The 24,634-nt window shown below is 43.5% G+C and overlaps 1 protein-coding gene across 1 annotated transcript; it reads left to right on the top strand.

The window, feature by feature from the left end:
- Positions 1–4,600: 4,600 nt before the first annotated feature.
- Positions 4,601–17,752, top strand: SETD9 (SET domain containing 9). The gene is made up of 6 exons (XM_056848798.1): positions 4,601–4,686; positions 8,362–8,726; positions 12,619–12,742; positions 16,922–17,037; positions 17,422–17,527; positions 17,649–17,752. Exons 1-6 carry the CDS (start codon positions 4,601–4,603, stop codon positions 17,734–17,736), a joined length of 885 nt encoding a protein of 294 aa, XP_056704776.1. The 3' UTR covers positions 17,737–17,752.
- The last annotated feature ends 6,882 nt before the right edge of the window (positions 17,753–24,634 follow it).

The raw sequence follows: 24,634 nt of genomic DNA, 5'->3' as shown, positions 1-24,634 counted from the left end.
TCACCCTGAAGCACGTCCCTGGGAAACAGAACGTTCTTGCGGATGCCCTCTCCCGTTTACCACAATATCCGGTAAAACTCGAAAGACCCACCAACTCTCTGTTCACCCCTATGCAACGTGGGGCTCTACCTATGCTGGCTGTACAAACTCGATCCCAGCATCAACACACCTTACCCAACGTACAAGCTCCGCCAGCTCAACCGGCTGCCCAGCCGCCACCACAACAAACCGGAGTTCCCGCCCTTCCTACCCCTCCGACCGCCCAGCCGCCTGCAGTCTGCGCGCCGCCGCACGTAAGCACTAGCCCCATAACTGTTTCTAAGATCTCCATGGCCGACGGGGGGGCCCCCTCCAAAATCCCCATTTCCGAGTCCTTTTTAACTGTCCTTCGGGATCAGTGCCTTTTAGAACGTTCCGCTCATACCCTACCTCCTGGTGTTTTGGAACAAGGAGGATCCTGGTACAAGGACTCGAAATTATATGTCCCCAAGGCTCTCCGAAAGGACGTTTTACATTTAGCCCATGGAGCCAAAACAGCTGGGCACTTTGGGTTCCTGAAAACCCTTCACTTATTGCGCAGACAGTTCTGGTGGGGGGGAATGCGTTCCGACATTGACTCCTTCATCCGCAGCTGTCCCGTTTGTGCCGCTGCGAAACGATCGCAGGGCAAACCCCCGGGACTGCTACAACCTCTTGAAACGCCCAGCAAACCTTGGGAAGTGATTGCTATGGACTTCATGACTGATCTCCCTCTCAGTGGGGGTAAAACTGTATTGTGGGTTGTTACTGATTTGTTTTCTAAGCAAATACATTTGATTCCATGCGCAGGAATCCCCTCTGCTCAGAAACTGGCCCGCCTCTTCGTGACGCATATCTTTCGTTTACATTCGTTTCCGCGTAAGATAATTTGTGACCGCGGCAGTGGTTTCGTTTCTAAGTTTTGGAAAGCTTTCCTCAAGTTGGTGGGAGTGGAACAAGGGTTGTCTAGTGCATACCATCCTCAAACTGATGGTCAAACTGAACGTGTCAATGCTGTACTTGAATGTTATTTACGCTGTTATGTTAACTACCACCAGGATAACTGGGTAGAACTGTTACCTTTAGCAGAATATGCCTACAATAATGCCATGCATCAATCCACAGGTTTTAGCCCATTTTTTGCTGTGTATGGACAAGATTTCAGTCCCATCGCTCCTACAGATGATATAGAGGGGGAGGGGAACCCCGACATTGCCTCCTGGGCACACGCCCTCCGTACCACTTGGCCCTGGCTTGTTAGCAACCTCGACCGAGCCAAACGTAAATACAAAGCACAAGCTGACAAACATCGCTCCCCCGGGGGTGATCTGCAAGTGGGTACTTTGGTTTACCTTTCCACCAAAAATCTCCGTTCCACCCAACCGTGCCATAAGCTCAGTGCCAAATACATTGGCCCTTTCCCCATCACCCGGGTCATAAACCCTGTCACGGTGGAACTGGCTCTCCCCAAGTCCTTGAGGCGTGTGCATCCTGTTTTCCACATTAGCCTCCTCAAACCCCATGTTGCTTCTCCACGATGGCATCCGGACCCACCTCCTGCGCAACCCATCATGGTGGGGGGGGAGGAACACTTCGAAGTCTCCAAGATCCTTGACTCCCGTGTTCACCATGGCAACCTGCAATATTTGGTCCGTTGGAAACATTTCCCCCCTGCCTATGACGAATGGGTACGTGCACGGGATGTCTCCGCCCCCGACCTCGTCGACGCCTTTCACATTGCTTACCCAGATCGGCCAGCCCCCTTGCGAACTGGGAGGGGGCCTTGAGGGGAGCAGAATGTCAGGCTGCTATCTCGGTTTCGTTATTGCCTCTGTCTCTGCGTTGTATTGTCTGCCCCCCAAGGTCGCATACCTAGGCCTGGGAACCCAGCTCCTGAGAAACTGTATTCAGCCTGTACGTGTAATCTCCCGCCTTCCCTGCCTTATAATATCTCCCAGCTAGTGAGCCTCTCATAGCTGTCATTTTATTCGTTTGCACTGTATGCCTAATTGACCAGTAAAAGCCATCTGTTTGGACTCTATATGACTTTGTGGTGATTTCTGGTTCTGTGGGCCAAGGGCTGACATCTACGCCCATTAACCAACCCTGTTTTAAGCCGCCCACTTGAAGGTAAAGAGTTAAGAATATAAGAAAGGTAGGGTTGCCAACCTCCAGGTACTAGGAGAAGATCTCCTGCTATTACAACTGATCTCCATCCGACAGAGATCAGTTCACCTGGAGAAAATGGCCGTTTTGGCAATTGGACTCTAGGGCAAAGCTTCTTAAACTATGGGTCGCAACCCCATATGGGGTCGTGTAACGGAATGTGGGGGTCACGAAAAATTTGGCAACAGTATGCAAATTGGTATGCAAATTTGCTTCCATCTTTAATAGAGGGTAAAATTATATGTATACCAAATAATTGTTTTAAAATAAATTTCTTTACGATTTATTATCAGTAAATGTTTGATTTGTATACCTATTTTATATACCGATATACCCGGGGTCACGTAAAAATTTCTTGACCGAAAAGGGGTCGCGAGTGGAAAAAGTTTAAGCAGCCCTGCTCTGGGGCATTGAAGCCCCTCCCCTTCCCAAACCCCGCCCTCCTCAGGCTCCGCCCCCCAAATCCTCCCGCTGACGGCGAAGAGGGACCTGGCAGCCCTAAAAAAAGGCTATGCTGGGTCAGACCAAGGCCCATCAAGCCCAGCAGTCTGTTCGCACAGTGGCCACCCAGGTGCCTCTAGGAAGCCCCCAAATAAGACGGCTGCGGCAGCACCGTCCTGCCTGTGCTCCACAGCACTCGATATAACAGTTCAGAGCCTAGGGCCAGCGCTGTTGCTGTCAGGACTCGGCTTAGAGTGGAGGCCAGGGGCATCCGCCCCTCCGCCGCCCTCCCTCGAAATTGGTCCCCCCGGCAAATGCTGCCGGAGGCACTTTGGTTCCGCAGCCCGACCCCCACCGCGTTCCTCTTCGCGACCTGAACAGGGCATCCCTAAGGAGAGAGATCGTGCTGGGCAGCCATGTTAGTCTGTCTCTAGCAGTAGAAAAGAGCAAGAGTCCAGTAGCACCTTAAAGACTAACCACATTTTTTGATCTAATTCAAATGATCCAAGTAGGAAAAATATTACTGTTATAATTTAGATTAGGCCCTGTCCTGGATGGCCCAGGCTAGCCTGATCTCGTCAGATCTCAGAAGCTAAGCAGGGTCAGCCCTGGTTAGTATTTGGATGGGAGACCACCAAGGAAGTCCAGGGTTGCTGTGCAGAGGAAAGCGATGACAAACCATCTCTGTTAGTCTCTTGCCATGAAAACCCCAAAAAGGGGTTGCCATAAGTCGGCTGCGACTTGACGGCACTTTACACGCACACAGCAGTAGAAAAGAGCAAGAGTCCAGTAGTGCCTTAAAGACTAACCACATTTCTGGCAGGGGGTGAGCTGTTGTGAGCCGTGGCTCACGACAGCTCACCCCCTGCCAGAAATGTGGTTAGTCTTTAAGGTGCTACGGCTCACAACAGCTCACCCCCTGCCAGAAATGTGGTTAGTCTTTAAGGTGCTACTGGACTCTTGCTCTTTTCTGTTCCTAAGGAGAGTTACTCCAGCCTAAGCCCATTCATTTCAATGGGCTTCGATTGGAGTAACTGTGACAGTACCCCAGAGATCTCCCGGTATGAGTTATGAGTTGCACCTGTAGGGTGACTCAGCCTGAAGGTAATGAGTTGCACCTGAAGGGTGACTCAGCCCGTAACACTAATTGCTGCCTGGAGATGGCATCTGTATATAAGTATTTGACTCCATGAGTCTAATGTCGGGAGATAGTGGTGGAAGAGCGTGAATAGCACTGTGAATAAACAACTGCATTTTCTACAATCTTCTACAAGGGCCCTGAAGATTTTGTGTATTGTGTTTGTAATTGTTTGGTTACCTGAAGTTATATGTTGTGCTGTTATATTAAATGTTTTGCTATTCTACTGTAAGCAATTTCACACCTGTCCACAAGTAGTGCTGTCAGTTGATTGAATTCAGAAAAGAAAAAAACAAAAAACCCTTATCCTCTAGTGGGCATTTGTATCAACAGGGTTACATATGCCTAAGTTGTGGATGTATCGTCATCACTGGAATTGGGATCCCTATCTCTTCCCCAGTATCATCGGGACTCGAGAGATTTCTGCCCATCAGGGCCTCTGAGTCAGCAGCTGCAAATAAACGGTTTTCTGGAGAGCGATCTTGGGTTTCTCCCTCTCCCCAGCGAACCCCTGCTTTACTGCAACAGAAATAAATAAAATAATAATAATAATAATAATAATAATAATAATAATAATAATAATAATACTTGGCATTAGTCGCGTGCCTCTCAACCACGTGAGGACGAAGCTAAGCAGTCAGGGGCCTCTCCTGGGCCAGATCTCCCGCCCCTCCCCCCACGTTTGGGCGTTGGGACGAACGGCCGAGACAGGAGCGGGGACTCCGGTCATCCCCTCCCACCAGCCCTATGATTGGCGGTCGGGGAGGAGCTGCGGAGGCGGGCCCGCTTCCCCTCCTTCCGGTCCGCGGCCTTCCTTGGCGGGCGGAAGCCGTCGCCATGCTGGCAGCCCTGCGGCGGCGCTGGGAGGCCTACAAATACCGCTTCGTGCCCTGGGTCGCGCTCAACCTCCGCCACAAGCGCAGGTGATATTGGGGGCGCGGGGGGTGGGTGGGGGAAGAGTGTTGTGCCTTTTTCTCTCACCGGCTCCCCCCCCCCTTCCCATGTGCGTGTGGTGATGGCTGCCAGCTTCGAGGGCTTTCAGAGGGGAGGGGACATGTGCATGGAGCAGAGGGGCAAGAGTCCAGGAGCACCTTCAAGACTAACAGAAGTATTACTGGACTCTTGCCCTTTTTGACTAGAAGTATTTTCCGGCAGGGTTATGAGCTTTCGTGAGCCACAGCTCACTTCTTCAGATAGAAAAGGGCAAGAGTCCAGTAGCACCTTCAAGACTAACAGAAGTATTTTCCGGCAGGGTTATGAGCTTTCATGAGCCACAGCTCACTTCTTCAGGGGACCTTCAGACTCAGCGAGATGGATTGCAGTGTAAATCAATGTAATCCGCAGGATGAAACATCTAATAAGCAATGTAATAGGACTAGGATTACAGTAATCTCAAACAAAGCATAGACATATGTTAAACAATATAGAATATGGCATTATATAAGTATAAAAACAAAGCAGAGGAGTAGGATAATAAAGGTAAAGGTCCCCTGTGCAAGCACCAGGTCATTCCTGACCTATGAGGTAACGTCACATCCTGATGTTTACTGGGTGGTTTGCCAGGGCCTTTCCCAGTCATCTTCCCTTTACCCCCAGCAAGCTGGATACTAATTTGACCGAACTTGGAAGGATGGAAGGCTGAGTCAACCTTGAGCCGACCACCTGAAACCAACTTCCGTCGGGATCGAACTCAGGTCATGAACGGAGCATTTGACTGCAGTACTGCAGCTTACCACTCTGTGCCACGAGGCTGGGAGTAAATCCCACTGAACATACTGACTTTATATGGTTAGAACGGCGGTGCATCACTGGGCATAGAGGCCAGGGAAGGCTGGAAGGCTGAGTCAACCTTGAGCCGGCCAACTGAAATCAACTTCAGTTGGGATCGAACTCAAGTCGTGAGCAGAGCTTGGACTGCAGTACTGCAGCTTACCACTCTGCGCCACGGGGGTCTTCTAGTAGGATAATACATACAGCAAAAAGATAATGCACAACCTGGGGACTTGCAAGGACTTGTGTGGGGCATCTTGATTCCCCTCCACCACTATTTTCTCTTTCCTTCCCCTGAGGCCCCCATACCCTCACCCCTTTTCTTGCTTCATTTTCTTCTTCCCACCTAACAGCCAACCTGCCTTTATCTATCCCTCTGTCTTCAGCATTCCCTCCTTCCCTCCCCCTTGTGGTCTCTCCCCAGAAATACTTTGGTCAAGTTGCGTGGTGCTGGCTGAACTGGGCCCAGTTGCATAGCAGCCCCCATATCCTCTCCTTTCTCTGTTTCCCTCTCTCCTTCCCACTCACCAGCCAACCTGCCTTTTATCTAAACCTCTATCTTCAGCTATATTTAGTATTTATTTACTTCATTTATTTTTATTTTATTTGTTTTGATTTTTATCCCACCCTCAATTTCCCACCAAGGCTGGGCTCAGGGCAGCTAACAACAAGATATTTGATACAATAAAATACAGTAAAATCGATAAAAAGATAAAAAGCTATTTGACAGCCCCATAAAGTCATTGAATTAAAGATAAAACAGACAAATGGTGCTCATTTATTGAAGCATAGAGACCCCTGTAGGGCCTGAAAAAGACAGCCAAGGCCCCCCTCCTACTTGTCGGTAACAGTAAGAAAACGAAACACAGGTGCCAGGCAAGCCTCAAGAGAAGGGCATTTCCCAAAAAGGTGACACCACTGATAAAGCCCTGTTTCTGGTCTCTGCACACCTTCCCTCTGCAGCTGGTGGCTCAGAGGGCAGGGCTTAAGAAGCAGACCGGACAGTATGGGAAGAGGCGGTCTTTAATATTACCAGAATTGTGACAGTGCATGCTAACATGATCCTGACCTGGATGGCCCAGGCTAGCCTGATCTCGTCAGATCTCAGAAGCTAAGCAGGGTCAGCCCCGGTTAGTAACTGGATGGGAGACCACCAAGGAATACCAGGTTCGCTATGCAGAGGAAAGCGATGGCAAACCACCTCTGTTAGTCTCTTGCTTTGAAAACTCTACTGGGTTGCCGTAAGTCGGCTGCAACTTGACAGCACTTTACATTCACACATGCTAACGTGTAACTCCCAGGAAGAAATACTTAACCAAACCCCAATAAAGTGTTAGCAAAATTCATGTTGAAACGCACAAAGAGAAGGTTGCAGTTGCTGCTCATGAACCTACAGTTCAGACAATGGTTCTGTCCTCTTAGCATGTTTAGTGTGTGTGTGTGTGTGTTAAGTGCCATCAAGTCGCTTTTGACTTATGGTGTAATATGAAGAGCAAACGTCAGTTTCTAGCAACTGAAATTGGCTGTTACTTGACAAACCTTAATTTGTCAGGAGGCTTTTTTCCCGCTGAGGCAAAATTTTCTTGTTTGAGCTATAGTGTTATTTACCAGCCATTCCCTCTGTATGGATTCTGTCGTACCCCCCATTGTGCCCTCAAGCCCCCCATAAATGTGACGGATGATGACACTCTCCTTCAAAAAGAGCATAAAATGGCTTCTCAAGGGAAGTGAACCATTAGAAGTAGAAATGAAGTATTTGCAAATGCGTTGCATAGGGGGCAATTTCTTACAACGGCTGCAGTGTGGATTAGGAAGCCTAATTGGTGTTTTTCCGTCTCTAATTTCTGTAATAACAAACAGATGCCCTGGAGTGAATACAAGTTTAAATTGATTCCTGGCTCTCCGGTGGAACTAATAAATATCTCAAGCTGGATACTTGTGGTTTAATGATCTCAGCACAGTTCTAATGAATCACAGCCTTATATTCGCTCAGAGATCATTTATTATTCTCTGTTAGTATGTTTACGCTTCTTATCTTTCTGTAGGAAAGGAAAAGAAGAAGAGTTGGTTTTTATACCCCGCTTTTCTCAAACTTTAAGGAATCTCAAAGCAGCTTACAATCACCTTCCCTTCCCCTCCCCAGGTGGGGGTAGGTAGGTGGGGCTGAGAGAATTCTGAGAGAACTGTGACTGGCCCAAGGTCACCCAGCAGGCTTCATGTGGATGGGTGAGGAATCAAACCTGGTTCTCCACATTAGAGTTTGCTGCTCATGTGGGGAATCAAACCCAGTTCTCCAGATTAGAGTCCGCCACTCTTAAAGGCCATTATCTTCAATACTGAACCTGCTTCAGAATCCCCATGATGAGTGATTTTATTCACTGGGGTGAATGGATGGCTGTAAGAGACAGGGCCTTCTTAGTAACGGCATATTGTTTGTAGACATCTCTACCCACTGATATATGACTGGCACTTCACTTGCAAAATTTAGGCACTAAGTGAAACCCTTTCTATGTACTCAGACATGTCCTTTAGTGTGTGATTTCACTGTATATACTGGGTATTTTTTTCTGGTCAGGTTGTTTTTAATTTGCTGCCAGTGTGCTTTTTTTTTTATAGTGAAGGTTGATCTAGTGTATAGCTTGCATCTTTTTAAAAAATTACTGTTGCTGCTTTTATTCCTTTATTTTTCAGGCTGTGTTATGGACAATGTGCTAATTTTTATCTTAGTAAAGACCAATATGAAAAAGCAACCAGATTGTGTTTATAGTAGCATCCTGTCAAATTATTTCACATCCAGTACTTATATGGCCTTTTCCCACCTCTTGCAGGACTGTACGATTTGTACCAGAAGAATCCAAAGACAAAACCATTTCTAATGAAGATGTCCTTCAGACGCTCTTGGAAACATTTAAAGCTCTATTTGTAAATGACTTGACTAGGCAGATGCCTCTTCTAAGCTTACTCCCAGAAGTTCAGTCTAAATATCTGGAAGTACCGATTGCCACCAATTGCTGTGGATGTTTCAGGCTGGGCAATCAGCAGAGCCAAACTACCTTCCATGCAGAAGATGTTCTTTTTAACACATTAGGATTCAGCATTGCTCGAAGGCTCAGTTCCCTCGTTTCTGCTGGGACAGGCGTCTTTGTGACCAGAGGGTTTGTCCCAGAAAGGACAGTGGTAGCTATGTACCCTGGTACTGAAATAATTTATTTCCAAACGTGAACAACTCAAGAGGTTTGATTTCCATTCTGTCAGGTTATACTCTTCCGAAAATAATGAGGATCTTGGTTCTTGTAGGTTATCCGGGCTGTGTAACCGTGGTCTTAGTATTTTCTTTCCTGACGTTTCGCCAGCAGCTGTGGCAGGCATCTTCAGAGGAGTAACACTGAAGGACAGTGTCTCTCAGTGTCAAGTGTGTAGGAAGAGTAATATATAGTCAGAAGGGGGTTGGGTTTGAGCTGAGTCATTGTCCTGCAAAGTATTAACGGTAATGTGCAAATCATTGTCCTGTAAGAATCAAGATAATGTGCTAATGAGGGTGTGGTATGTTAATGTGGAACCATTGTATCCTGAAGTGATCTGTTAACATGTGGAATCCAAGGCTAATCCGCATGGCTGTTGTGGACTGTAGTCTTTGTTAGTCTGGAGGTTTTCGAGACAGGAAGCCAAGCCTTATTCATTCTTAAACTCTCTTCTGTTAAAGTTGTGCTGATGTTTATGAATTTCAATGGCTTCTCTGTGCAATCTGACAAAATAGTTGGTAGAATTGTCCAGTATTTCAGTGTCTTGGAATAAGACCCTGTGTCCTGTTTGGGTCAGTCCATGTTCAGCCACTGCTGATTTCTCAGGTTGGCCAAGTCTGCAGTATCTTTCATGTTCTTTTATCCTTGTTTGTATGCTGCGTTGTGTGGTCCCGATGTAAACCTGTCTACAACTGCGAGGTATACGATATACTCCTGCAGAGGTGAGGGGGTCTCTTTTGTCTTTTGCTGATCGTAGCATCTGTTGTATTTTCTTGGTGGGTTTAAACACTGTTTGTGGGTTATGTTTTTTCAAAGGTTTTTCCATCCTATCAATGACTCCTTTAATAAATGGTAAGAATACCTTTCCTATGGGAGACTTTTTCCTGAGTTTTCTGAATTTTGTTTGGTTTAATGGTCCTTCTGATTTCATTTCTGGAATAGCCGTTTGCTAGCAGTGGTGATTAATTCCTTCCTTGAGAAACTGTGGTTCACAGATCCGTCTTGCACAGACCATTAATGTTTTGATTATTCCTCTTTTCTGTCGGGGGTGGCGGTTGGAGTTTTTGTGTAAGTAGCGATCTGTGTGAGTTGGTTTCCGGTAGAACATGAAAGATACTGCAGACTTGGCCAACCTGAGAAATCAGCAGTGGCTGAACATGGACTGACCCAAACAGGACACAGGGTCTTATTCCAAGACACTGAAATACTTGACAATTCTACCAACTATTTTGTCAGATTGCACAGAGAAGCCATTGAAATTCATAAACATCAGCACAACTTTAACAGAAAAGAAGAGAGTTTAAGAATGAATAAGGCTTGGCTTCCTGTCCTGAAAACCTCCAGACTAACAAAGACTACAGTCCACAACAGCCATGCGGATTAGCCTTGGATTCCACATGTTAACAGATCACTTCAGGATACAATGGTTCCACATTAACATACCACACCCTCATTAGCACATTATCTTGATTCTTACAGGACAACGATTTGCACATTACCGTTAATACTTTGCAGGACAATGACTCAGCTCAAACCCAACCCCCTTCTGACTATATATTACTCTTCCTACACACTTGACACTGAGAGACACTGTCCTTCAGTGTTACTCCTCTGAAGATGCCTGCCACAGCTGCTGGCGAAATGTCAGGAAAGAAAATACCAAGACCACGGTTACACAGCCCGGATAACCTACAAGAACCAATGAACTCTGACCGTGAAAGCCTTCAACAATATTTTAAATGAGGATCGTTCGGATGGGCTATGGGGGCCAAGGAGAAACTCTTGAAGGGGGGACAACTGGCACACCTTAGCCTTGGAGCTGTGAAACTTTTGGGCTTTGGGTCAGACTACATGAGACACCATTCATGAATCTCCAGTGGTCTTTTAAAGCTAAATTGCAGCCATGTGCCACCCCTATCGCCATATAGGGAAGGTTTAAGCCTTCAACCCTTGCACAGTTTTGCCTATCAAAACCTCCCTTCCCAATCTGCTCTTAAGCCTGGAAATGGAAAAAAAGGTGGCTTCCCCATCTTCTGACTTCCAGCATGGTGTAGTGGTTAAGAGTGGTGGTTTGGAGCGGTGGACTGATCTGGAGAACTGGGTTTGATTCCCCAGTCCTCCACATGAGTGGCAGAGGTTAATCTGGTGGACCGGGTTGGTTTCCCCACTCCTACACATGAAGCCAGCTGGGTGACCTTGGGCTAGTCACAGCTCTGTTAGAGCTCTCTCAGTCCCACCTACTTCACAGGGTGTCTGTTGTGGGGAGGGACGGTGATTGTAAGCTGGTTTGAGTCTCTCTTAAGAGGTAGAGAAAGTCGGCATATAAAAACCAACTCTTCTTCCTCCTCCTCTTTTCCCTCAGGGGAGCATGGGGGGCGGGGAGAGATGGTATAAATTGGATGCAAGGGTGTAAGCATTAAACCTTTTCTGCCTTCCCTGGGCAGTCCTGAGCCAATCTGAGTTGGAGCTGTGCATGGCTGAAATGTACTTTTGTAAAAAAAAAAAAAAAAAAAAAAAAACCCTGGAAAGATCCTATCACTAACTTCTCAGTGTCTTGTCTGTTTTGGCCCCCTGGTTCCCATTGTCCTTCTGACAAAGGCTTTGAGCCCTTTAGGATTGCATAGTACGAAAAAGATCAGCAGGGAGTACTTGCTTATAGCTGGTCACCACCAGCCCACCACCACCCTGATAAAGCTGCACTCTCATAAAGACCATTGGCAGATGAAAGTGTGATACAGGTTGAGAATCACTTATCCAGACTGCTTGGGACCAGAAGTGGTCCGTATTTCAGATCTTTCTGTATTTTGGAATTTTTGCATATACATAATGAGATATCTTGGGGATAGGACCCAAGTCTAAACATGAAATTCATTTATGGTTTATATATGGTTTATATATACATTCTTCATGTAGCCTGAATGTAATTTTAAACAATATTTTTAATAATTTTGTGTACTTTGAACCCTCAGTGGCATTGCTGAGGGTCTGAGTGTAACGCCTGTACCCTGGCTCTAAAGGTCCGGTTTTTTGATCAGTCCGGATATCGGATGTCTGGATAAGGGATACTCAACCTGTAGCCATTTTTGTCATATGCTAAGATTAACAGTTGTGTGATGGAGGCAACATGGTGTAGTTAAGTAGGCTGAGTGTCAAGACTTGGACTAAGCGTGGTCCAGGTTCAAATTGCTGTTTAGCCATCAAGGTCACTAGGGGACTTCGGACCAGCTGCTGTCTTCCAGCATAACCATCCTCACATGCTTGTGGGGATAAATGGAATGACTCCCACATGCACTGCCAGCATCATAGTAATGGAAAGATAAGCTTGGTGGTCCTACAGGTGTTATGGAAAGAAATGGGTTTGACCAAGTTTTTTAAAAGTTGGCTCTGATTCTACTAACATACTCGGCCATCCTTTTCCAAATATATCCTGGCTTAACTTTACCCTGGTGACAATCAGCAGAGCCAAATTACTACCTGTTTGTTTAAAATTTGGTGACGTCTAGGCCCAAACGTCATTCCTCTGGGTCCAGTACAGTCCCCCACCACTCCCCCAATCTCATCTCATATTTACAGTCTCTTATGAAATAAAATGTTCTATTTTATTTCTACAACAACTATGGCCGTGGGCTTGCAGCCCAGGATGCCTCCTCGTTTAGGAACTAAGTATATCCATCCTCCACCCGCAGTGCTTGGATCCAGGTAACTACAGCCTTTTCGATGTAAAAAAAAAGTTTTTATTCAGCCGTATTAAATTAATTGGTGCAGTCCTTTTTGCTGATTTTTTTTACTCATTCAGAAATGTCATACTGCTTCAATCTGAAAGACTTTTCCTCCCTTGAACAGGCACAGTGTATGAAAACTATGAACCCATCTTTTTCCAGTCTATTGGCAATCCGTTTATATTTAGATGCATAGATGGGGTGCTTATTGACGGTAATGACAAAGGCATCTCAAAAGCTGTGTACCGGTAGGTAATGGACAGAAAACGCCAATGCAAAAGTTTTGTTCTTTGTAAAAACTCCACCGATTCTATAATGGGTCTTGTTATCTGACAACAGACTTAGATTTATGTGGTTCAGTTTACTGTATAGAAATGGTGGATACAAACTGTTGCGAGAGTAGTATGTTTCTGTGTGGTTTGTAGCTGTTACGCAGTTGTGCCGATCTAGAACATAAGCCTGTGCAGTTATGCACCCTTGACCTGGAAGAAGGGGCAAACAGTTGTATATTAAGATCCTTGTTGGAAGTCTGACTCGGGCTGCTACCATCTTCAAAGATAAGAAAGACACTGCCATGGTGTGTCATTTCTGAAACTCATGATACCCGTTCATTTGGCATCTGTCTTAATGGTTTTAGGTGCCAAATAAATACGGTCTAAATTCTGCTGTTTTCCAATTAATTCTGTTTTGGCTGTCTTCTTGGCTATGTTTTGTTATGGGTTGTTGTTTTGGTTTGGTTTTGTACAGATGTTGTAAGCTACCTTGAAAACTAAACGTTATTCTGTAATTTGATATACATAATTTAAACATATGTATATGAGGGACAGAGAGAATTTGGCAGAGCCTCATGGCAATGGGATGAAACCAGAAAGCCTGATAGCTGCTTCCTCCCCCGCAGTAGGATATTCCACTATTTTATAAATTCAAAATTAACATAATTTGGATGGTATTCTCAACATAGATGTTCTCAGCTGTACAAATTTGAGCTAGATAATAATTCCCCAGTGTTACTGGGGAATTATACAACTTTAAGGTTGATGATGAAGAAATTGAAATTGTTAAAGATTTTCTATTCCCTGGCTCCATTATCTACCAAAAGAGAGACTGCAACCAAGAAATCAGGAGACTGAGAAGGGCAGCCACGAAAGAGCTGAAAAAGATCCTTAAGTGTAAGGGATGTGTCATTGGCTGCCAAGATCAAGATAATTTATGCCCTAGTATTCCCCATTATGATGTATGGGTGTGAAAGTTGGACAATGAAGAAAGCTGACAAGAAGTTGATTCATTTGAAATATGGTGTTGGAGAGTTTTATTGATACTGTGGACTACCAAAAAGACAAATCTGTGGGGTCTAGATCAAATCAAGACCAAACTCTCCCTAGCAGGTAAAATTACTAAACTGGGGCCATCATACTTTGGTCACATGAAGAGAAGACATTTTTATTATTATTATTTGATTTTTCTTTTAGTTGCTGCTCATCCAGAAGGTCTCACTTTGACTTACCACACTTAATGTCCTATTACAATACCTATAAAATTCTACTTTGATACATCAAATCATTAAATATTATTTTAAAGGCCTGCCCAGGCAACAGGTAGGATTTCTAGGTAGCAACTTCTTTTAAAGACATCAGCAGGCAGGGGGTGGGACTGAGCAGATTGAACAAAGATATGTAATATGTCCCTTCGATCAGCCTCTGTACCAGAGGACTGGAGAATGGCCAATGTAACACCCATTTATAAAAAAGGTTCCAGGGGGGACCCAGGAAATTACAGGCCAGTTAGCTTAACGTCTGTTCCGGGTAAATTAGTGGAAAGCATTATTAAAGATAGAATTGTCAAGCATATAGAAGGGCAAGGTGTGCTGGGCAAAACCCAACATGGCTTCTGTAAGGGTAGGTCCTGTCTCACTAACCTACTAGAGGTTTTTGAAAGCGTCAGTAAGCATGTGGACAGGAATGAGCCTGTGGATATTGTGTATTTGGATTTCCAAGAAGCTTTTGACAAAGTCCCCCACCAAAGACTGCTAAGCAAACTTCATAGCCATGGGATAAGAGGACAAGTCCTCTTATGGATTGAGAGCTGGCTGAAAAATAGGAAGTGGAGAGTAGGAATCAATGGTCAGTTCTCCCAATGGCGGGATGTGAGCAGTGGGGTGCCTCAGGGATCTGTGTTGGGACCGGTGCTTTTCAACCTGTTCATCAATGACCTGGAGTTGGGGTTAAACAGTGAAGTAGCCAAGTTTGCAGATGACACCAAATTATTTAGGGTGGTTAAAACAAAATCGGACTGTGAAGAGCTCCAGAAGGATCTCTGCATACTGGAAGAATGGGCATTAAAATGGCAAATGAGATTCAATGTGAGTAAGTGTAAAGTGATGCATATTGGGACAAAAAATCCCAACTTCACATATACAGTGATGGGATCTGTGCTGGCAGCGACAGACCAAGAAAGGGATCTTGGGGTGGTAGTGGATAGCTCAATGAAGATGTCAACCCAGTGTGTGGCTGCTGTAAAAAAGGCAAATTCTATGCTGGCCATAATTAGACAAGGAATAGAGAATAAAACTGCTATTACCATACTGCCCTTGTACAAATCTATGGTGAGACCACACTTGGAATACTGTGTTCAGTTCTGGTCACCACACCTAAAAAAGGATATTACAGAGCTTGAGAAGGTGCAGAAAAGAGCAACCAAAATGATTAGGGGACTAGAGCAACTGTCCTATGGGGAGCGGTTAGGACGCTTGGGGCTGTTTAGCTTGGAAAGAAGGCGGCTAAGGGGAGACATGATAAAGGTCTATAAAATTATGCATGGTTTGGAGAGAGTGGACAGGGAGAAGTTTTTCTCCCTCTCCCATAATACTAGAACACAGGGTCATCTGCTAAATCTGGAGGGCGAGAGGTTCAAAACAGATAAAAGGAAGTATTTTTTCACACAACGCATAGTTAAATTGTGGAACTCCCTGCCCCAGGATGTGGTGATGGCTGTCAGCTTGGAGGGCTTTAAGAGGGGAGTGGACATATTCATGGAGGAGAGGGGTATTCATGGCTATTAGTTAGAATGGATACTAGTCATGCTGCATACCTATTCTCTCTAGTATCAGAGGAGCATGCCTATTATTTTGGGTGCAGTGGAACACAGGCAGAATGGTGCTGCTGCACTCTTCTTGTTTGTGGCTTCCTAGAGGCACCTGGTTGGCCACTGTATGAACAGACTGCTGGACTTGATGGGCCTTGGTCTGATCCAGCACGGCCTTTCTTATGTTCTTATGTTAACCTAGATGGCCAGTCTTCCCAGGCAAAAAAGTCACTGGAAAAGGCAATAATGCTAAGAAAAGTTGAAGGCAGCAGAAATAGAGTAAGACCCAACATGAGATGGATTGACTCAATCAAGAAAGCCACAGCCCTCAGTTTGCAAGACCTGAGCAAGGTTGTTAACAATAGGACGTTCTGGAGGTCATTCATTCATAGGGTCACCATAAGTCAGAAGCGACTTGGTGGCACATAACACACACACACAGTAAATAGGGTCTAGGTTTGGCTGTATCACATATTCCCTAGAGCTGATTTGAGTGTCCGCCTAGAGCTGGAGTTCGCAGGTGCATAAATGACTTGTTTCTGCGCATAACTTGCTAATGATATAATGCACAAGTTGCCGATGCACAGGCCTTAAAGTGTGATCAGTTCCATGGTTTGAGAAGAACTCTCTAGCTCAATAGATGACTCTGATATTTGAATCATAATTTCACATATATAATACATTTAGTAGGTACGCAGTGGTACTGTATTCTTGCATCTGGAATACTTCCCCCAAAATAAAATAAAGGGATTGTTCCTTCCTTTTTTTGTTACGAAACGAAAACATGTTGCTTTAAGTGGAACATTCAGTCAGGCTGGTACAGCTAGCGACCAACCAAGCTGATCACAGCTTATGAGCCATATATCGCGGGCTGCCAGATCACAGTTCAATGTGGTTCTGGTGGCTCACCATATACAACCGATAATTTGGGGTATGATTTGATGGTTCACAAGTTGTCCAAGTGCTCAAATCCTGTTTGCTGCTTGTGAATGTTATGTAGAATTTTTGTGTTGTTAACAAATACATTAAATTGTGCGTGTATACTCTGTTGGGAGGGGCTGTGGCTCAGTGGTAGAGCATCTGCTTGGCATGCAGAAGGTCTCAAGTTCAATCCCTGGCATCTCCAGTTAAAGGGATTAGGCAAGTAGGTGATGTGAAAGACCCCTGCCTGAGACCCTGGAGAGCCGCTGCCAGTCTGAGTAAACAATACTGACTTTGATGGACCAAAGGTATGATTCAGTATAAGGCAGCTTCATGTGTTCATGTGTTTACAAAAAGGTCATATGAGTATACAAAAAGTCAATTCAGGGATGTGTTCTTTAGGTTAATACTGCAACGTCTTTCAGGTCATGCAGCAAGAGAGATCAACTTGGTCCTTTAAAAATGAATGATGTCTCTTGGCTTGTAGCGGCTGCGCAGAATCCACTGGCTGTGGGACAATACGTCAACAACTGCTCAGCAGGTAGGCAGAAATTGCTGTTTCTTTTACCTAGTTCAGGTTCACTGCAATTCTCCACAAGGAAGATTCTGTGGATGTAACCATTCGGAGGGTGGCATACGACTCAGCAGTGTCTTATCCTGGCTACAAATTATGTGAGTGTTTGGCTAATGGTATCCTTACTACAGTCATGCCAGGTCAAATGTTACTTTCTCCATGTGGTTTTGTCCATGGGGATGCTCTATGTGCTCAGTTCTAGAGTGTCTGAATGGATCTGTTGTTAGAATTACCAAGACACAGCATCAGTGATTTCCTTCAATAGAGCTGAAGGATACGTACATTAACTGAGGGTTGCCCAAGTATGAATCACCATTCCTTTTAAATCCCCCCTTTTCTTTTTGTTATCAGACAAAGCAGCCAACGTATGCTACCAAGAATTTGATATACCTGAATGTTTTCCTATAGAATTCAGACAGTATCTTCCCAACATAAGCTACAGCCATGAAATACAGAGGTGAGGATTTTAATTGTGATCATTTAGTTTCATCTGGCATATGGTCTGGAAATATAAATGCATGTGCACAATAATCTCATCAGAAAAAGAAAACCCTCTCCTGTAATGTGTCTTTTTGCAGGCCGTTGAGAATTGTAGTGTTGGTTGCTCTCAGAGACATTGGGCTAGGAGAAGAGCTTTTTTCCAACTATTACACAATCATCAGCTAAGGCTGAAGAACCAGCAGCGGAACAAACAGCTTTGGATTCCTAAGGTGCTTGCATGGTTGGTATTCTAGCCATTGGAAGCCAGCAACTTAGTCTAGAGGGTGGGTGACCTTGGGCTAATGACAGTTCTCTCAGAACTCGCTCAGCCCCCCCCCCACCTCACACAGGGCCTGTTGTGGGGAGAGGAAGGGAGGGAATGTGATTGTAAGCTGCTTTGAGATTCCTTCATGTAGAGAGAGAAAAAAGGTAAAGGTCCCCTGTCCAAGCACCGGGTCATTCCTGACCCATGGGGAGGCGTCACATCCCGACGTTTTCTAGGCAGACTTTGTTTGCGGGGTGGTTTGCCAGTGCCTTTCCCGGTTATCTTCCCTTTACCCCCAGCAAGCTGGGTACTCATTTCACCGACCTCGGAAGGATGGAAGGCTGAGTCAACCTTGAGCCGGCTACCTGAAACCGACTTCCGTCGGGATCGAACTCAGGTTGTGAGCAGAGCTTTTGACTGCAGTACTGCAGCTTAACACTCTGCGCCACGGGGCTCCTATGTAGAGAAAAGCAGGGTATAAAAACATACTCTTCTAAAGCCATCTGTGTTAGTGGTCATCACTACATCCTCTTGCAGGGAGTTGTTCATTTTAAACACTCTAGGTAAAGAAGCGTGCTGTAGTGGTTAAGAGAGGCAAACTCTAATCTGGAGAACTAGAGTCGATTCCCCACTCCTCCAAAATTGTTTTAATCTATGTTATATGTACGTTTTGAGAGCCAGCGTGGTGTAGTGATTAAGAGTGTTGGACTTTAATCTGGAGAACTGGGCTCGATTCCCCACTCTTCCACATGAAGCATGCTGGGTGACCTTGGGCAACTCACAGTTCTCTCTCAACACTCTCAGCCCACATGGAGGCAGGCAATGGCAAACCACCGCTGAAGGTCTCTTACCTTGAAAATCCTATGGGGTCACTGTAAGTCAGATGTGACTTTACTGCACTTTCTACAACCGCTGAGTAAAGAAGCACTTCCTTTTGTTCATTCTTAATCAACAGCCCATCGACTTTATTGGATGCCACTACATTCTAGTATTTTCAGAGAGGAAGAAAAAGTTCTCCCTATCCACTCTCGGTGGCCTATGCATAATTTTATAAGCCTCTATCGTGTCCCCCCCTTAGACAATGTTTATTTTCTAAACTGAAAAGTCCCAGTCTCTTTAGCCTTTCCTCATAGAAATCATTCCAAGATAGCACCCTGCTTTTACACTAGCCAGATTTAATGTTTTCCTATCTGCATTGATGACAGGAATATATAAAAATATTCCAGCTAGTCATAAATTTTGTCCCTGCTGTGATAATGTAATTGAATCACTGGCTCGTGTATTGTTACACTGTACATTTTATAGCGAAGCACATCTGGATTTACTGGAACACAGTAAGGTGAACTATTTTCTGAGCAGAAGCGTCAGATTTTACTGGCTGGAGATGACAGAAGAATCCCTGTACAAGTAGGTAAGTCCGCTGCTATCAAATTACAGGTTGAGATATCTTGTGTATAATCTCTTTTGATAACCCCTAACTTTTTTCATTGTGTGATGTACATGGATAAACAATGTATGCTGAGATATGATTTTAGGTTAATTGTTGTCTGTTCTGCTTCTGAATGAGAATGCTGACTATCTTCTATTAAATGGTTGGAACCATACCTGCTTACTTGGTCTTAATTTCCATTGTTGTTTCTTCTACAGAGTACCCATCACCTTGAATAACTCAGAAGGTACCTGACCTTAGTGGATGATTACCAATATATGGTCTACACTGGGCTCTCTTTAAAAAAAGTTTGGGAAAGTACATTTGTTGCAAAATGTGATGGCTGGAATTCTGACCCATCAGTCTTACTCCAACTACACTGCTTCAGATTTCTTTCTGGACTCATTCCAAAGTGCTGGTTTTGTTCTTGAAAACCCAGGCCCAGAATACCTGACTTTCTGTGCCCAGGTGCTGAAATTGTCCAGTGGCTCTCAAGTAATCACAATAGGAAGACTTTTACAGCTGTGGCCAAGCTATGGAATTCCCTACCCATTCAAGTATGGCTCTTACCCTTTTTATAGTTTTGCAATAAAATCTTTCTTCATGAAGGCCTTCAATATTTGATTATAGCAAATAATTAATAGAAAGTCTTTCCACTTATTTATATGGATTATATATTGCCGCTAATATGAACAAAACATTTTAATTCTGATTCAGGCATTGCTGTCAGCTTATGCTGCTTTTTGGCTTTTAATCTGCTGTTTGGAAAACCTTTTTCATGATAAAGGCATCTAAAAGGATCTTTTTTTTAATACTCTGATTTTAATTTTATATATTCTCTGTAAGCAGCCTTGAGTACTTATTTTGTAGAAAGGAGGGATATAAATTCTCTGAATAAATACTCCCTGAAATACTTACCTTCTCTTATCATCACAATGGTCTGTCCCGCGTGAGTGACTAACAGTGCAATCGTATGCAGTTACTCCAATGTAAACCCATTGAAATTAATGGGATTAGACTGGAGTAACTCTCTTTAGGATTGCACTGTATTTATTTATTTTATTTATTTTGTGACTTATAGCCCACCCTCCCCGGCCAAGGCCAGGCTCAGGGCAAGTGACATCGTTTAAAAATACATCAATAGTGATAACAGTAAAATTAACAATAACTGAGTTAAAACAATAAAATTCCAATTAAGATAGTCCTCAAATCACAAACTCAAGATGGCGCCTGAACTACACTCATATTCATGTTTGCCCGAAACAAGCGATAGGTTGCCCCCTCAAGATGGCATAACCACAAACGTAAAAGGGGGGAGGGGGGTGCGGAGGCCAGCAAGATGATATCCAGTGATGTATCATACCAGCCATGACCTTTATCCCCATGAAGCTTGATTGCGTACCATTATATAAGTAATTTACAAGGCTCTCTGAAAGGCAATAGTACTGGACACATTCACAAGCTATATTACAAAAATTACGCAAACAGTACATAGTGATCAGAACCCTGAAGCTCCATTCTCTCCGAGTGTTCGTACTGTATACGTACAAAAATAGCATTCGCTGAGCATAAGCCATTATAAAAGTTATGATAGGACCTGGCCTTGATGAATTAATTTTTTTTTATTAGGCAGGTTATGATTTTGTTTACTTGTAAAGGAAGGTGTTGTAACAGCAAAATAAGCTATGTCCAGCTCAGCCATTATCAAAACACTTTCAAGTTTGGCTCTTACAATTGGGTATAGGTCAGGTTAAGAACATAAGAAAAGCCATGCTGGTTCAGACCAAGGTCCATCAAGTCCAGCAGTCTGTTCACACAGTGGCCAAACAGGTACCTCTAGGAAGCCCACAAACAAGATGACTGCAGCAGCATTATCCTGCTTGTATTCCACAGCACCTAATATAATAGGCATGCTCCTCTGATCCTGGAGAGAATAGGTATGCATTAAGACTAGTATCCATTTTTACTAGTAGCCATGGATAGCCCTATCCTCCATGAACATGTCCACTCCCCTCTTAAAGCCTTCCAAGTTGGCAGCCATCACCATACCCTGGGGCAGCGAGTTCCACAATTTAACTATGTGTTGTGTGAAGAAATATTTTCTTTTGTCTGTTTTGAATCTCTCACCCTCCAGCTTCAGCAGATGACCCAGCATTCTAGTATTATGAGGGAGAAAAGCTTCTCCCTGTCCACTCTCTCCATACCATGCATAATTTTATAGGCCTCTATCATGTCTCCCCTTAACCGCCTTCTTTCCAAGTGTTTTAACCACTCCTCATAGGGGCAGTTGCACTAGCCCCATGATCATTTTGGTTGCTCTTTTCTGCACTTTCTCAAGCTGTGCAATATCCTTTTTTAGGTGTGGTGACCAGAACTTTACACAGTATTCCAAGTGTGGTCTCACCATAGATTTGTACAAGGGAAGTTATGATAGCAGCAGTTTTATTCTCTATTACTTGTCTAATTAAGGCCAGCATGGAATTTGCCTTTTTCACAGCAGCCACACACTGGATTGACATCTTCATCGAGCTATCCACTACCACCCCAAGATCCCTTTCTTGGTCTGTCACTGCCAGCACAGATCTCCTCAGTGTATATGTGATTTTTTGCCCCAATATGCATCACCTTACACTTGCTCACATTTAGATCAACGGAGGATTTGTACTTTGTTTCACTCTTCCCCTGAAGCTTAGTCAACGATGACAAAGTCTACTGTTGCAAGCTGTATACCAGGAAAGAAAGGGAACCTAGTAGGGTCAGGACAGCTGACCTTGGCGGATTACTGAAAACTGTTTAGGATGGACAGCCTGTTGAATACTCTGCCCGTTTTTAAAGTTGCAATGGACTACTGATCAGATTGTGAAGGCTTCCCCCTATGGTCGGTTTATGCAAAGGAAAAGGTAAGTATTACTGCCTAGTAATGTGATACTGCTGCTAAATTGGGCAACATAGTTAAGTACAGAATTATTACACACCAGAAAAAAAGAGGAGAGGATTATGGTACCAAGAGGCAGAACTGAAGATATAGTTGGAGTCCACTGGCTCAGTTGCAGTGGTCACAGAGGGAATATTACCAATAGACATCAAAACAAGATAGACTCATACAACCTATTTGTAGGAAATGCTCCTTCAGAAAGTATAAGCACACTTGGTTCCCCTAAAGCACTTGTTACCAGAGAACAGCATACAATTTTCATGACTTACTCTCACCCTCCCTTCCAGAGCAAAGGGATATTATACAACCATTCAAATTCCATTCTTTAAATAAATAGACCTGAAGATGTAAAAAACAAAACACCACTTTAAAAGCTGTGTGTGTGTCTGTCTAACAATATAGAAGTGAAATAATGTAGCAGAGGCATGAAAACTTTCACAGGAGGGGGAAAAAAAAGATTTCCAGACATTTATTTCTGGAACTGTACACCAGGTATTAAAGTACAACAAATACAAAATGATGTCCAAAAAAATCAGTGTTTATGTACAAATATTAAAACCAATGCAACAATAGCAACTTCCTCTTGGACACCTGATACTAAAACCAGTTGCGATTGTCACTAATTTATGCCATTACGCACAGGGAATACTAGGCTGATCTTGGAATGACTGGTGGCTTCAGGACAGCAGTCCTCTCAACTATTCTTAAACAAAAACTAGAAAGTTCTCAATCTGATGGGGAAAAAATCATAACCATGATAGTGTAAATTCAGTTTCCCATTTATAAACAATGTGCTTGTAACACTGAGCAATACAGAGTCTTCTGTTGGTCAGTTAATCCACTAGTTTACATTCAAAATTGAAGTATCAACTAAAGACTTTGGTTAAATTAAATAGTATCACTCATACGCTACTGATCTGAAACTGACACATCGTATTGACTCAATTTTAAAAGGAAACTGCACAAATCAACCAAATCGTACACAATTCAGTATTCTTTGGACAGTATTGTACAGCTTTCAAGTAAAGTCAGCAGTTTGACCATGACAAGAGGGGAAAACAATTAAAAAGCTATAAATGGAGATACAATGCCTAAGTAAAAGTATTGCTCTTATCACAGCACCAGTTACACTTCTAAGTGAATCTGTTACCCTTTTCAGACTCTCTGTAGTTAAGTGAGACATCTACCAAACTGCAATTGCCCATGATGGATTTTTGGTTTGCTCTTATCAAGGGGTGGGGGGAAGAAAAGAATATATTCAGCAAAGAACTAAAGAAGTCGTTACGGTTTGTTATAAGAACTGTGTCACCCACTAAGAACCAAAGCAATGACCCTCCAACGCAATTCTTTCAATAAACAGTAACAAGTTCTCCATTAAAATGTTTAAAACAGAGAAAGACAGGTTAAGTCCAGCTTTTAAAAGAAAAAAATCAATAAATAGCTATTTTACATGAATAAAGTCATAGTGGTACAAATTTATGAATGTCACATCAAGCATGCACAAAATGTTACTATACACAGAAGTAGTCAGAAAATATTGAAATAGATATCTAAAAAGATATGCAGAATGTACATATTTACATAATCTTGCAAATTATTGCCTCATTTTAACAAGGAATTAAAAGTAAACATTACCAGCTAGCTAGCCAAGAGGCTAAATTAGATCATCAATTAAAAATCTATTAAAACTAGCCAGAATTCATTGTTCTCTCATACCATTTTCAGAATTTTGGTCAAAAGTCTTTATTAAATAACTAAAGTGTCCATTCAACTCGCTGACAATCAAAACTTTAGACGAGAAACTAGACTGTCTCGGTCTTCATTAAGACCCCAGCAATGCATAGATAAACTGAACATAGTACTGCCTCAGCTAATGAGAATGGGTGTGTTAATTTAAGTGCAACTGGTATCAGCATTCAGACATTTCCGAGTAATGATTTTTATACAGACCAGCCACTGTAAACCCATATGCTTGAATGTATAGCAAAACAAAAATATGGCCAGTATTTTACAAAATTACATTAAGATGTGTTGACTAAAAAAAATAAAGACGGGGGAAAAAAACAAGGTATGGAGTTCAGCACAAATCACAGCAACAAGAAGCTGACAATTTGGCTAAAAATGGGCCAAGGCTACCCGTTATTGACTGTGTACTTATTAGACTAAAGGTTTTCAGACACACATTTTGGAACAAATCACCACCAACTTTTTGTCCGCTGTGTTAAAATTAAAATTACTAAAATGGTTAAGTGCGCTACTGGTGTAGAACTCTTCAACGCCACTTTTGTTACAATGCCATGAAGAACACAAAGCACTATGCTGCATTTTGAACTTGTGATGTCAATGCAGTTCACAGTATGTAGAATAAATACCCTCCCTCTGAAGTACTAACTAAGGCTTCTGCTTTCTATTTACGCAGTGCAACCGTGAAATCATTACTACCAACACTAAACTC

The sequence above is a fragment of the Euleptes europaea genome, chromosome 4 (assembly GCF_029931775.1).
Source record: "Euleptes europaea isolate rEulEur1 chromosome 4, rEulEur1.hap1, whole genome shotgun sequence".
Classification (NCBI taxonomy): Eukaryota; Metazoa; Chordata; class Lepidosauria; order Squamata; family Sphaerodactylidae; genus Euleptes; species Euleptes europaea.
Note: the sequence above shows the minus strand (reverse complement) of the source record. Positions and strands in the feature narration are given on the sequence as shown.

Coding starts and splice junctions, on each gene's coding strand:
- SETD9 (XM_056848798.1), top strand. CDS start 4,601: ATGCTGGCAGCCCTGCGGCGGCGCTGGGAGGCCTACAAATACCGCTTC. Junction 8,727..12,618: donor AGTGGTAGCTATGTACCCTG/GTACTGAAATAA, acceptor TCCCTTGAACAG/GCACAGTGTATGAAAACTAT. Junction 17,528..17,648: donor TACAGCCATGAAATACAGAG/GTGAGGATTTTA, acceptor GTCTTTTTGCAG/GCCGTTGAGAATTGTAGTGT.